At 31.1% G+C, this 14922-nt stretch overlaps 4 protein-coding genes across 6 annotated transcripts; 2 read left to right on the top strand and 2 right to left on the bottom strand.

The window, feature by feature from the left end:
- The first annotated feature begins 20 nt into the window (after positions 1–20).
- Positions 21–9012, top strand: Tao (Serine/threonine-protein kinase Tao). 3 transcript variants are annotated; one of them, XM_070651603.1, is made up of 12 exons: positions 21–107; positions 2896–2988; positions 3070–3929; positions 4031–4360; positions 4500–5477; positions 5548–5698; positions 5765–5887; positions 5955–6071; positions 6160–6333; positions 6475–6696; positions 6752–6870; positions 6934–9012. In XM_070651603.1, exons 3-12 carry the CDS (start codon positions 3367–3369, stop codon positions 7055–7057), a joined length of 2901 nt encoding a protein of 966 aa, XP_070507704.1. In that variant the 5' UTR covers positions 21–107; positions 2896–2988; positions 3070–3366; the 3' UTR covers positions 7058–9012. The 3 variants fall into 3 exon arrangements, with proteins under 3 accessions (XP_070507704.1, XP_070507705.1, XP_070507703.1); XM_070651602.1 differs by having other exon boundaries at positions 45–304; XM_070651604.1 differs by having other exon boundaries at positions 2896–3929.
- An 88-nt stretch (positions 9013–9100) lies between these two features.
- Positions 9101–11025, bottom strand: Nipsnap (protein nipsnap). The gene is made up of 5 exons (XM_070651608.1): positions 10852–11025; positions 10400–10588; positions 10161–10326; positions 9778–10102; positions 9101–9411 (listed from the first exon to the last, which is right to left on the bottom strand). Exons 1-5 carry the CDS (start codon positions 10899–10901, stop codon positions 9320–9322), a joined length of 822 nt encoding a protein of 273 aa, XP_070507709.1. The 5' UTR covers positions 10902–11025; the 3' UTR covers positions 9101–9319.
- A 209-nt stretch (positions 11026–11234) lies between these two features.
- LOC139099182 (mitochondrial import inner membrane translocase subunit TIM50-C-like) lies at positions 11235–12820 on the top strand. Its single transcript, XM_070651578.1, has 5 exons — positions 11235–11424; positions 11488–11613; positions 11683–11900; positions 11957–12437; positions 12568–12820. Exons 1-5 carry the CDS (start codon positions 11310–11312, stop codon positions 12759–12761), a joined length of 1134 nt encoding a protein of 377 aa, XP_070507679.1. The 5' UTR covers positions 11235–11309; the 3' UTR covers positions 12762–12820.
- On the bottom strand, positions 12804–14888 carry LOC139099179 (uncharacterized protein DDB_G0283697-like). The gene is made up of 2 exons (XM_070651576.1): positions 14479–14888; positions 12804–14391 (listed from the first exon to the last, which is right to left on the bottom strand). The coding sequence occupies exons 1-2, from the start codon at positions 14601–14603 to the stop codon at positions 13029–13031; spliced, it is 1488 nt and encodes a 495-aa protein (XP_070507677.1). The 5' UTR covers positions 14604–14888; the 3' UTR covers positions 12804–13028.
- Between the last annotated feature and the right edge of the window lie 34 nt (positions 14889–14922).

The following is a 14922-nucleotide window of genomic DNA, read 5'->3' as shown; positions in this document are numbered from 1 at the left end:
CAGCGAAAAAGAGAGAAAAAATTTTCGTAGTTGTTTCCCCTGCAGAAAATGGAAAAATTGGAAAATTAAAAAGAATTAAAAAAGAGGCTTAAATTGACGAGAAAAAGGTGTGAAAAACATTAATTAAGATACAAGGATTACAGTTTAATTGTGTTTAATATGATTGTGATGAAAAGAGAGTGAAAAATAGAAGAAAATTAGTTTTTTTCAATCGCAATTTTCAAAATGGGCAGAAAGTTTTTTTTGGAAGAAATTGCATTAATTCAATTAATTTGAAAAACTTTGTCAGTGTTGAAGAATATAGGTGAATATCCAATGAAAGCAATTAATATGATTAGATAGTGTATGGATTACAGAAGTGATGATGAATATGTGAATAATTATAATAAACTTTAATTAACAACATTTTACAGTTAATGTAGTCAGACTCAACAAAAAAAAAAGAATATATATGTGTATATAATTCATACTTTAATTATGATGATACCTCTTAATTGCGATTTTCGTTTTCATTTTATGCTTTAAAAATTTTTTTTTCTTTGATTCCGACGAAAATCTATAGACACAGTCATGGACTTTCTTTTTACTCTTTCTCATACTTTTTTTTTCGGGCTATTCTTCTATTGATTTAGTTCCATCTTTTTTGACAATGCTGACTGCTTTACTGATGATGTCGAAAACAATACATTATCGCGACGAGCCAACCATTCATGAATAAATAATTGATTAAACATTTTTTTTTTTATTTTATCCATTCTATAATGTAATCTAACGACACACACAACCGACAAGTACATTGTCTGATAATAATAATGAGTTGATCTCTTTTTAGACAAGAGATATAATATGTGTGAACATTATCGCATCATTATTACTGACCCATTTTTTATTTATTTTGGGCTTTTGTTGCTCATTCATTCATTATTACTACTTGACTTCAGTTTCATGTGATTTTAATGCACTGACGGTCTTCCATTTGAATAAAAAGTTGTGAAAAAGCATAAAATGTCGTCAATTACAAAATTAACGACTCTTAAAAATTCAAATTTAAAACCGTATAAATTATCAATTTTCAAAAACATTTGTAAGGTTTTTCATGAAACTCCCAAAAAATCAGAACAAAAAACATTAATTCAAATCATGAACTCCCTAATATGCTCAATTCAACTTAGTTCGGTGTTTATGAACTAATTATTATTATTATTATTTTGAGGAACTATAAAAGCACTCTTTTATCAGTTATGTGACTACGAAATATTTGTACTGATAACTATATTCCTTGTACTAACATACAATGCATAATCTATCTCAGAAAAAAAAGAAGTCAGTCTTCTCATATGGCATCTCTCTTCTCTATTTATTATTTTCATCCATTCTCAAGTGTCGCGCGCGATTTGCAGTAAAACATTTAATAAAATAAAAAAAATAAGAATGTGACTTAAATAAACTAGATAAAGTAGTTGAAAAATAATTAGCCATTTCACAATTTTAAGATATTTCATTTAAGATAGTAAGTAGTCATGGCATACAGGATAAATTGAGAAATATATCAAACGAGAGTCGAGTATGAAGAAAGAGGAGAGAAAAAAAATATCTAAATGAATGTGCCGTAATATCATTTATTGATTTTTTTTCTGCTTTTTTTCCTTTTCGTACGATATATAAACACATTTTCTTTATTTCCGTACTCTCGTCTCGATAAAGAAAAATGCACTCTTTTCTCAATTTCTTTCTTTTTTTGAGAAGAACAAAGTAGATTTAATTGTTATTATTTTTTGCTTACTTATGAATCATTAAAGCATATATAAATATATCTGATTGCTAAATGTATGTTGTGCACCACACAAACTAACATTGAAATAAAAGTGAATGAGAAGAGATTATAATTTACATGTTACAAAAATGGGCATCGACAAAATATCTTGTTGTGTCGTGAAAGAGAGGAAAGAAAAAAAAAATAACTGGTAGCAACATGATTCATTCTGGATAACGTTAGATATTTGATTCCTTTATGAATATTATAAGTGAAAACTTTTTAATTATTACACTTGGTTTAGTTTTCTCGTCTATCTAGTCACATTATCATCATCATCATTTCTGCCACCTTCGGATTAAAAGGAATTTTTTTTTTGTTAGCAAAACTCTTTTTTTTTTTTGTGGTGTTTATATCGCATAGCACATTTTGTCTCATTTCCACTGATTTCCTGGTTCGTGTAATTATCTCTATTGTGATATTCGTAATTTCAAAACGAAAAAAAATAACATGAATCAGACAAAAGTTATTCAGTGACACAATCTTCTATCTTTAATTCATTTGGAGCTACAGTCATTTTAGCAATAATGCAATATTGCGATTTCCTTTCATTAACTCCAACAAAGTTAACTTCAATTCAATCCAGTTTAAAAATTTCATGTCATTTCAGTTCAATTTGTCAAAATTTAGTTCATAAATTTACTCAATTCAATACAATTCAAAATTGTTAAATTCGGTACAGTTAAAAATTTTCATGTCATTTCAGTTCATTTTGTCAAAATTGTTCAATTCAGTTCAGTTCAAAAATTCACTCCATTTAGTCCAGTTCAAAAATTCACATAATTTAAATCGGTTGAAATTGTACGATTCAGTTCAGTTCAAAAATTTCATGCAATTTCAATTCATCTCAAGAAAATTCAGTTCAGTTCAAAAATTCAAATTGCAAAAAGTTCGTTAAAAATCAAACATCAATTCTTTCACCCAAAATTCAATTAAATCAATGATTAATGCGCTTTTATCACACGGTTCCTTCGAAACACTTTTCAATTACGTTATTAATTTATTACAGCCTCAAAACTGTCAATAATCAATTAACTTTATTTTCTCATATCGAAATTATTTTTGTCTTGCTATCTTTCCAGTATCTGTAAAAATCATCACTATCATCATTATTTTTAGTGGGCTAAAGCACGTAAACGACGAACGAGTGACGACGATAAAGGGGGGAAAAGAATGTATGTTAGAAGGATTTTTTTTATGAAAAATTTTAAATAATGAAAAATTAATGTACAACGGATATTCATTAAATATTGCAGAAGAAAATGAGGATATTGAAATAGCACGGAAGTAAATCAATCTTTCTTCGTTCTCTCTCCTTTTTACATGCCAAAAAATATAATACATAATAAATTTTAATAATATTATACCTAATCAGAAGCAAAAGGGGAAAAAATCGATTAAAAAAAGTAGTAAATTAATTTGAATGAATACATGACAATAAGAAGACAAGAAATCTATGAGCAAATAAGGATTTTAATTATCATCAATTAACGTGTGTGTGCGTGTGTCTATAAATCAATAACGAAGAAAGTTAAGGAAAAATAACAACAAAAATGGCACCAGCACCGAGACCGGGAAGCTTAAAAGATCCCGAAATTGCGGAGCTTTTCAATAAGCACGATCCAGATAAAATCTTTGATGATTTACGAGAAATTGGTCATGGATCATTCGGAGCTGTCTATTATGCTCGCTGTAACTTGACGCGAGAGATAGTGGCTATCAAGAAGATGTCATATTTGGGGAAACAAAGTATGGAGAAATGGCAAGACATTCTAAAAGAAATTCGCTTTTTGCGTCAATTAAATCATCCAAATACGATTGAATATAAAGGCTGTTATTTGCATGAAAACACAGCATGGCTCGTGATGGAATATTGTGTCGGTTCCGCGTCCGATATTATTGAAGTGCACAAACGACCACTGAAGGAAGATGAGATTGCAGCAATATGTGATGGTGTTTTACATGGACTGAGTTATTTGCATCTTTTGGGTCGTATTCATCGAGATATTAAGGCCGGCAATATTCTTCTAACTGAACAAGGTGTTGTTAAATTAGCTGATTTTGGCAGTGCTGCTATAAGATGTCCAGCAAATTCATTTGTTGGAACTCCTTATTGGTAAGATTAAAATTCATATAAATTTTCAACGTCATTATGCGCATATTCTCAAATGTTCATTCTTTATGTTCCAAACACAAAAAAAAATGCTATGTTTGTAGGATGGCGCCTGAGGTAATTTTAGCAATGGATGAAGGACAATATGACGGTAAAGTTGATGTATGGTCATGTGGAATAACGTGTATTGAATTAGCCGAGAGGAAACCACCTTACTTTAATATGAATGCAATGTCTGCACTTTATCATATTGCCCAGAATGATGCCCCCATTCTTCAGGTTCAAACACCCGATTGGTCTCATTTATTTCGTAATTTCGTCGAAGTTTGTCTAAAGAAATCACCTCTAGATCGACCAACGTCAAGTGAGCTTCTGGCTCATGCTTTCGTGTCTAGAAATCGTTCACCAAACGTTTTAATAGATTTAATTGTTAGGTAAGTTATTTTTCAAAATTTAACGGTTTCCAAAAATTCAAAATTTGGTTATATTCTCGTTTAAAATTTTGAAAACCGTTAAATTTTTAATTTTTTTAAAATATTCCAATTTTTAACATTTCCCTAACACTTTTTGCAGGACAAAAGCAGCAGTTCGAGAACTGGATAACCTAAATTACCGTAAAATGAAAAAGATTTTAATGGTAGACAATTGTGAGACAGAAAGTAATGTAGGCGATCCAGATGATACTCCAGACGACCAGATAGGCGGTGATAGTAGTAAGAGTAATAGTATTACTTCCGAACATTCAATGCAATCAATTGGCGGCATTGTAGCGAATAGCCAAAGTTCTTCAAGCAATTCAATACCACCAAATATAGATCAACAAGGAAATTTGACAAGGAATTCATCACGAAGTCGATTACCGCCTTCACTTCCACCACATCATCCGCAGCCACAATATGTTAATGCAATTCCAGGACATTTTCAAATGTCAACAGGACATATTAATCATCATCACCATATGCCAACGCTTATGCAAGCTTCTGGTTCCAATACAACACCAAGAGATCATCATCAAATGCAACAGCAGCAGCAATTATATAGTAATGTACATCACAATCATGTGAATCAAGCTGCTGTAAGTGCAATTGCTGAACATGGACCGAATAATTTTGCAACAATTCGTACAACAAGTATTGTAACAAAGCAACAAAAGGAGCATATGCAAGAAGATATGCATGAACAAATGTCTGGATATAAGCGTATGAGACGAGAACATCAGGGTGCTCTCTTGAAACTTGAGGAAAGGTGTAAAGTTGAAATGGAGGCTCACAAGGGTGCATTAGATAAAGAATATGATTTATTACTCCATAATTTTACTCGTGAGTTAGAGAAACTCTCAACGAGACATCAACAGGAACTCGAGAAACGTTTGAAGCAAAATAATATTGCAGAAAAGAAATTATTTAAAGAGATTCAATTGCGTCAAGAAGGTGACAGAAAGGCTTTCGATAATCACCGTAAGAAGGAATACAAGGCAAATAAAGAACGATGGAAGCGAGAACTCTCGATGGATGATACAACACCAAAAAGACAAAGGGATGCCACTTTACAGTAAGTTAACTATTTTATTATTCTAATCATTAATCTTAGTAACCTATTTAATTTAATTAAATTAATTTAGATCTCAGAAAGAAAATTTAAAGATGGCTGAAGCCCAAGAAGAACAAAGGCTCTTACGAGTTCAGAAGAACTACATTGAGTTAGAGATGCGTAAATTTAAGAGGAAAAAGTTGTGCTCTGTACACGATTTAGAGAATCAATTATTGAGAGATGTAAGATGATATACTTCCTCTATTTATAAATGGATGTAAATCTAAGATCTATTGTTATTATTCTAGGAATTAAGTAAGAAACAGCAGCAGTTAGAACAAGCACATTCGATGTTATTGCGTCATCATGAGAAAACACAAGATCTTGAATATCGCCAACAAAAAAGTGTTCATGCTCTCAGAGAAGATCAGGTTACTATTAAATGATTCTTATCTCATTGAATTGTGCATTAATGTCATTTATATTTCTATTCTTTAGATTTGCAAACAACATGAGAGCGAATTGAAAAATCAAAAGGATTATATGGATCGTGCAGAACGTGAATTATTGCGAAAACATGCTACGGAATTGAAGCAGCAACCTAAAAGTCTTAAAGTATGACATTTATCTATATTATTTTAAGGTGGGATTTATTCTAAACACATTCTCTATTTTGTTTATCTTTTTTATCAACAAAAAATAGCAAAAAGAGCTTCAAATACGAAAGCAGTTCCGTGAAACGTGCAAGACTCAAACTCGCCAATATAAAGCATTGAAAGCACAAATTCTTCAAACAACACCAAAAGATGAACAAAAAGCTGTGATAAAGAAATTAAAGGAGGAACAACAACGAAAATTAGCGCTTTTAGGTGATCAGGTGAGTTATCGATCCTTTATTGTGTCTCAGAACCTTACAAATTACTCTGCTGCGGATTTGTATGGTTTTGAATAATTTGAAAAATTCTAAAACTCATTTGAATCCTAAATAACCGTTAAAATTCAAATTGTCTTTTTCCAGTATGAACAAAGTATTGCCGATATGTTACAAAAACAATCACTACGACTAGATGAAAGTCAGGAGGGTGAATGCACTCAATTGAGAGATCGTTTACAATATGAATTGAACATATTGACTGCGTATCAAGAAAAGAATAGACTACAGGCTCAGTCTCAGCGTGATCGTGAACGAAGAGAACTTGAGGAGCGTGTTAATGTCAGAAGGGCATTATTAGAGAGCAAGGTGAGTAATATTGTAATGCATAAATCTAGTATTCTAATAAATTATTTAAATGCAGATGGAGACAGAGCTTCAGCAATTCAATAAGGAACGATCTGAGAGAATTCTCGCTTTGAAGGATAAGCACGAACGTCAGTTAGAGCAATTTGACGTTGAGTCTGCAAGTATGGGATTTAGGTAAGACAGACAGTAATTTAAATTACCTCAATTAGCATTACTAATTGACGACTTCCTTTGCAGCGCATTGGCACTAGCAGAAGCAAGCCAAGAGACGTATCCGGAAGAAGAAGGAAGTTTAAGTGGATCGATGCTTTCACTGGCGCATAGTAATTCATCCACATCATTTCTAGCAGGTTCACTATAGCACTCAAATATACAACATTATAGACGTAATAACTGCGACGATTCCTACGAGAACTCAAGTCGCAAATCCTTTTAAAAAAGCTTTCCGTAGAAATTATCTTATTGACCCTTTTTTTAAAAAGATGAAGAAAAAACAAAAAAGTAATATCGTTTTTTTTATTTAATGATGAAAAATCTTTTCTGAAATGAGACATCCTTAAAGGATATAATAAGACTAAAAAATTCGTAAAAAGATTGTTTACTGTAATAAGAATACGTGAGCCTTTTTCTGTAAAAAAGAAAGGAAAGGGAGTGTATTGGAGATGATGGATAAAGGAACTAAAGCTTGAATTGAAATGAATGAACAAATTTATCGATGCAATGATTTTTTTCGCTCACATATGTGAAGCTTTATGAATCAAGATTAGGTTTTAATTTTTATCATTTAGATATGTGTGAAAAATACTTCTTTTTTTTGCGAAAAATGGCTACTTATTAGCGATTTGACTGCTTAACTAGTGCACTTTAGTAAAAGAAAAACATGAAAAAATTTACTTCTTCACATTTATCTCTCGTATTAGTAGTTAGGTAGCAATTTTTGAATCGAGGTTGTTCATTCAATTCTTTCACAAATGAAAAATGAGAAAATTTTATGAGTGGTTTTAGAAAATCAGCTTACTTTATGCTTTTTACGAAAAAATGAAAGAAATTAATTTTTTTTACGTTTTTGACGATTTCACAAAATTTTTTGTTTATTGAGATATTTAGGATGGATTCATGCAAAAAAGGAACTGTCGAAATTTTGAAAATTGAAAGTTAAAAAATATCGGAAAATTTAAATTTAAAAAACATTTTGGAAAAATTGCAATTCTTTTGTGCTTATTTCCAATAAATATTCAAAATTGCTATGTATGAAAAACATCTACAGATCTTGAATATCTTCTTATACTCTTCGTCCAATTTCACTACATTTTTTTATTATGTAAAATGTTTTATGTTGCCAGTGAATGAATTTAACGAAGAGCTTTTTTTCTTGTTTAGAATGAATTCTTTTTTATTTTTTTGATCAATGTTTATGTTCACTCTTAAAGTAAGCGAGACATAGTGCTAAATCATGATGAATAATAAAAAAAAATGCTATGTACTAATTTAAACTTCTTCATAAAAAAAAAGTTAATTAAAACTATTTCAAGGTAAAAAAATATTAAAATGATAATAATAGAACTTTAGTTTAAAAAATGATGAATTTAAAGCAAAAAAGATTTTGTCAGTGAGAAGTTATAATATGTATTAATTAAAAGTGGATATGTTGACTGCTGAACAGCTTAATTTTGTCAGTTAGTTGTGATAAGGGATGACGTCAATAAGAAGTAAATGACCTCCTGAAAAGATGTCAGACAGTTTCTGTAGATTGTTGCACAAAAAAAATTATCCAGATATAGAAATAACAAGCATTAAGCCATAATTTCCCTGACCATGATCGATTTTGTTTATTTTCCTATTAATTAAATTTACCTTGATACCATAAAAAAAAGTGTAAACACAGACAACCTTGAAAGCATTGCTTGTTAGTCATCAATTAATGTATTCACAATAAGATTTAACTATTTCCTTTTCATGAACGCTTCAACCCCGTCGAAGTTTTATGCTTCATAATGTCTTTAAGCAGTCATTAAGTTCATGAAAATTTATGCTTATGTAAAGAGAATGATAAAGATGATGTGAGAGAGTCAGTCCATTAATTATGTGGATTTGAATGATGAGAATAAGTAATAATACCAGAACTATTCTTTGTTTTCCTATTATATCAATTAATATAGTAATGATAACGATAAAAATAATAATAATAATTACATTAATATATACATAAACTATTATATAAATAGATAAAGAAACCTACATACAACTGCTATTAATTAAAAGTAATAAATGCTAAACAAATAATTTCCGAAAACTCTCCTTTCTAGTTCGATATATCATGAAAAAATAAAAAATTGTAATTGTAAATATTACTGACAATTTGAAGGAAAAATAATTTTGAAAAAAGAAATAAAATGAAAAAAAGTTTTAAACTTGCATTCGATTTCATCTTTTTAGGGCTTTTCACTTTTTTCTTTATTTTCAAAAAAAAACTTTTTTCATTCCATTAAATGCCATAGAAAATACACTTCAAGTATATTATGTGACAGAGATATTAAGCAGCCATGCTGCTTAAGACATAAAATAAAAATATTGATTATGAATTTCTCTCTTTAATTATTACAAAAATAAAAGCTCATCCCATCTATTGTGTTGGCGAAAATTCATTCGGAACTAAGATTCTGGAGTGCATGTCTTGTATGAGAGGCACTGTATATTGAACGCAAAGATCCCAGCCTAAAAAAATAAAATTGTCAAAGAAAAAAAGAAAAATTGATTACCGTAAGTATGAAACCATACAAATTCTTGTAAAAAACCGTATAAATTCTTCAAAATGTTGTAAATCCCTACAAATCCTACAAAAAACTGTACAATTTCAAACATGGTTTAAATAAAAAAAAAACCTTATGAATGTTGTTTGAAACCATACAATTTCATTTGAAAAAAATTGTAAGGTTTTAGGAGAAATTTCTTAATAAAATTAACTTAGTTATGAAGAAAATTTTCTCAGTAGAATTTGAAGGCTCTTTAAATATTTCTCAAGGTCAAATTTGTTTGTCTTTCAGAGTTCATTTTCCTTTAAAATAACAATAAGATATTTACCGGGCTGGCTCCACGCAAATTCACGAGTTTCTTTGCGCTGTTGATAATTTTCATAACACCAAATATGATGAACATTGTACAATCGTCCAATTTGTGAGAAGAAACCAGCATAAGCTTCATTATTCGTCTTACGAAAATTGATTGCTCTTGCCCAATTGTTTCCCCATTCAATCATTGTGCCTGGCTTCAAACGATAACTTCTCATTTCATAAATGTGACTTTTACCGCGTGGCTCACTAACTGGCCAATAGCTGAAGGCAAGCAAATATTGTAAATGTCTTGCTCTAAGCAAACCGCCTCTTTCAGCTTTAAGCTTCTCATAATCCTACAAAAATATTACATTTCTTTAATTAGAGTATGTATGTGAATTTTCACAATATTACCTGATCTCGCTGCATTTCCTTCTCAGCCATATCAATTTTCTCAAATCCACCAGTATAACGCCATAAATGCAACATCTGATCCAAATCACCGACCTGAACAGACCAACTTCCGACTAAATCACATCCGAGATCTTTCTTCGATTCAATCAATTGAACTGTTTTTGTACTGCATTAATAATTGTTATGAAAATTAATTAACTGATAAGAAGTCAAACGACATAAACAAGTGGATTACTTACTAATTCTCGAGATACTTTTGTGTCGAATCAGGTCTCACGTTATGTGTATGAAGAGCATAAACAATTTCTTTATCACTCAACATGCGACTGTGCGATTCTTTAGATGCTTCCATTGGCGATATATTTTGACTCATGATTTTCTTAAACCAAGAGTTCGCTTGGGACATCGAAGCACTCGTGTACACATTTCTATCAATAAACAATGATGATGTCAATTGAATGTAATGAAAACAAAAATAATTGTACGTAGGTAAATAGGAAGTACAATTGGTAATTGAAGATCCAATACGCAGAAAATAACAATCAAAATTATGAATTAAATTAACCAAAAATTACTGGATGATTTAATATAAAATATAGGACAAACTGAGTATAAATAGGATATGTACTTCCGTGAAAATGTGCTAAGGAAAATTAGATAATCTGTGGAAAATTTTGCCGATCATTCTTACCTAGATTGATTTAAAATCAATGGATTACGAATGAATCTTGACACAGACATGATACTCAAATTAGTTAACTACAATAATAGTGCCTTAAAACACTTGGAAAATTAAAGAAAAGTATTTTTAAATGCCCTTTAAATTTGCACTTATCAATAAACTTTTCACTTCTCGCACACAACAAAGTCGTGAATACACTGCTAAAAATTTCCATATCAATTTTCATTACTTTCCAAACATTTTAATCATATATTCTGATCTGGATAGTTTAATTCATTTATAATGTCTTAGTGTGTATTGAACAATCCATTGATCAGTTCAATTGTCATTAACAGATAAGTAAAAAATCAGAAATCTGATCTTTTTGACAGTGTAGCAGCCTAGCCATGAAAATTGCATCAAAAAAATAATTTCACAATTCGAAAGAAGTAAAAAACATATTTTTCGTTAAATAATTTATGTAAGAAATGGCTTTTAAGTCATCACAGCTAACAAAACTACTAGCTGGCACGCTGAGCTATAAGAATAACGTGTTGTCTCAGAATGGAATAACGAAATACTCGAGGTTTTTGTCATCGGACGGTAATTGTTATTGGTTTAAGTCATATGGCGGAAAAATGACATAAAAACTGATCAATTTTACAGCAAATAAACAACAAGATGCATCTGTGAAAGATCCAGCGAGTCCACAACTGTTATCTAAACTATTTCCACAAACTGCTGTGTCAGATCAAGCGGAGGAACAAGAAAAACAAAAACAACAAGAAGAAGGTGTTATTTTTTTGGCCAAATTTTAAAGATCCATAAAGATTTTATGTAAAGTTTTTAATTCCATTTTAGACGAGAAAAAAGAACAAGCGAAGCAATGGAGAAACATGAAATTAGGTTTTTATGTTTTTGGACTGTCTATGGGAGGAATGGGCATTTGGTCACTCTATGAAATGGCTCAACCAGAATTAGATTCTGAAGGAAAGGAAATTGAGGATGAATATAGTCACTTGCCAACGTTTGATAGATACAAAAGTAGAATTTTAAAGAATTTTAATTATTACCAAAAGGTTTGTACATGCTACATATTAATCAGTTCCTCTAAATTAATAACATCCAATTGTAGTTTGTGCAAGAACCGTCAGCGGATAAATTGTTGCCTGATCCTCTTAAATATCCATACGTACAACCAAAATACACTCTAGTTCTCGAAATGAAAGATGTTTTAGTGCATCCCGACTGGACTTATCAAACAGGCTGGAGATTTAAGAAACGTCCTGGTGTCGATCAATTCTTAGAGCAATTAGGAAGATTGTTTGAAGTTGTCGTATATACTGCTGATCACGGAATGACTGTTTTTCCAGTTTTAGATGCACTTGATCCAAATGGTTTCATTATGTATAGATTAGTGAGAGATGCTACTCACTTTGTAGATGGCCATCATGTTAAAAGTCTTGATAGATTAAATAGAGATCTTAGTAAGGTCATTGTCATCGATTGGAATCCACATTCAACGAAATTCCATCCCGAAAATGCATTTAATATTCCACGTTGGACAGGAAATGACGATGACACCGATCTTTACGATGTTGTGGCTTTCTTGAAGAGTAAGTTAATTTTTACTTGATCAAAAATTCGTTTACTTCAGTTTCATTTAATTGAACTGAACTGAGTTGAAGTCAATTTTTGAATTTTAAAAAACCGTTAATTTTATATTTATTTAATTTAAATTTTTAGCAATTGTGACTGCAGATGTGGATGATGTTCGCGAAGTAATGCTGTACTATAAACAATTTGCTGATCCATTAGAGCAGTTCCGTGAAAATCAACGTAGATTGCTTGAACAATTGGAGGAGAAACAAAAGGAAGAGCAGCATAAAGCACCTTCTATAGTCAAGAAATGGACCCCTAGTTTCTTAGGTCATAAGTGAAGATAAGATAACTTCCTTTTAGCGATTGAGACAGAAAATAAATTTTGCTTAAAAATAAATAGACTTTATTTTATCATCCATAGTTAATTAATTTCAAAAAGAAGATCTGCTGGACATAGAGGTATTTAACAATATTCACAATATACTTGTCATTTATATTGGAAGCAAAAAAAGAAGTAAGAATTTAAAATGAATAATTAATAATCAGCCATACAATGTTCAACACTATCACAAAAAATTGGGGAAAATACAGCAGGTCGCTAAAGTTCAGTTTCCGGTAGCCTCTGCCAATCGATGGATTTCTCTGTCATTCTTACGTTTTAAGTACCAATTTTCCTCATTTTCCTTTTTCATTCGTGCATCTTCTCTGCCTGATGATCGACGTTCATTCCAATCATCACCGCTTGCTTCCTTTTGTTTTGTCAGCTTTGGTCGTTTTTGTTGATTCTTTGACTTATCAGCATCAAAGTTTTGTTCTTGGTTCTTTCCACGTTTCTTTGTGTCCTTGGACTTTCTATCTTGTTTACCACCAGAGCCTTCATTAGACTCTTGTGTCTTTCTCTTTTTATCTTGTTGCTTGCGCTTTTTGTCCAAATTGGGTCCATCGACTGGCTTCCTTTTATTATCTTTGTCTTTGGTGTTCGTATTTAAGTTATCATCCACATCAGCAGTAGTCGTGAAGCGATTACTCTTAATTTCCTGTATCTCGTCATCAAACGATTTAAGGATCTCATCAGCAGTTTTTGATAGGAAGTCATCATACTTAATATCATTTGATTTGTAAATATTATCGGAATTCATTCTTTTAATCATATCGTCATTGGATTCTTCATGCTTATCTTGCTTCTCGTGGAGCTTTTTGATTCGTTCTTCCATTTTTTGCCTTTTCCTTTCACAATTTTCCAAATTATATTCATAAAATAAGTCATCCTCGTCGGTAAAATAGCAATAGTCAGGAAGTGAATTATATTTTTTGTCCAAAACTTTAACGACATCGTCCTTTTCACCGCCAAGCCATACATCTTTTGTGATTGGTGGTCGTCTTGTCGTTTCTTGTTCAGATGGATAGTCTTGAATTTTTCTTGGAATTGGCAGTGGTTCGTCTGTGACCTCCTTGCTAGTGTATGCATTTGATTCCTCAAATTTGGTCATTAATTCGTCTAATCGAGTTCTTAAGACTTGATTTTCTGCCTCAAGTCTTAGAATTCGTTGCTCATAGACCGAAACCGTTTTGACAAGTTCGTGTTTTAAGCTAGTTACGTTCGTGTATAAAATGGCAATAATTAGTGACATTCCAATTAAAAGCAATACACCGTGACTGCTTTTATGACATTTATCCGTTTCGCTCGTGTCAGATTTTTCTTGATACTTTTCAAGAGCATTGATTTGCAGTTCCTGCTCTTTTTCAGTTATTTCAAATGGAGTGCTTGGTGGAGTCAGTAAATCTGGTTCCTCAAATTCTTCATTCTCTTGATTATTTTTAGCTTCATCATGAGCCTCAAAATTTGCTTCATGGTCGATTTCTTCAGCAATTTGGCCCTTCTCAATTTCAATATCACTTGCTGTATGTTCCTTGTTCATTTCGCTTTCACTAATGACACTTATTCCATCTGAATCCTCCAATTCCTCCCTAAAATTAGATTTTTAAGTATATAGTAATGTCTCCTGACTATTTATACTGTTACTTTATGTGTATACAAAGACAATGAATACTTACGTCGTCCTACTGTGATTAATACTTTCTGGATTCTTGCCAGAATTCATTTCGTCTTCATTAATGTTTTTAACAAACAGCCAGGAATCCGAGACTCCAGATGATGAACTACTTACGGTACTATTCATTATCAACACAAAATGTCAACTGACGTTGTCTAAAACTGCTATTTCACAATTTTATGGAAAGATAAGATACAGTTGAACCAAAATAAACAGAAATGCGTAATTTGTTTATTCTTCCTGTGTGTCTATTTTGAGCACATAAGATTATGTCTGATTATTACATTCCAATATGAATCATGACTTTTTCATATCAATATCCACAGAATCTTATGTTAATCTATGATAATTGTGAAATTAATTTTGTAAACAAAACAAAAAACTTTTCTCTTTATTCAGTAAAACTAGTTTATTTTTAAAACATTACTAACAAATACATGACTGA

The sequence above is a fragment of the Chironomus tepperi genome, unplaced genomic scaffold (genome assembly GCF_022539635.2).
Source record: "Chironomus tepperi strain 1889 unplaced genomic scaffold, CSIRO-AGI_Ctep_v1 contig_465, whole genome shotgun sequence".
NCBI lineage: Eukaryota > Metazoa > Arthropoda > Insecta > Diptera > Chironomidae > Chironomus > Chironomus tepperi.
Note: the sequence above shows the minus strand (reverse complement) of the source record. Positions and strands in the feature narration are given on the sequence as shown.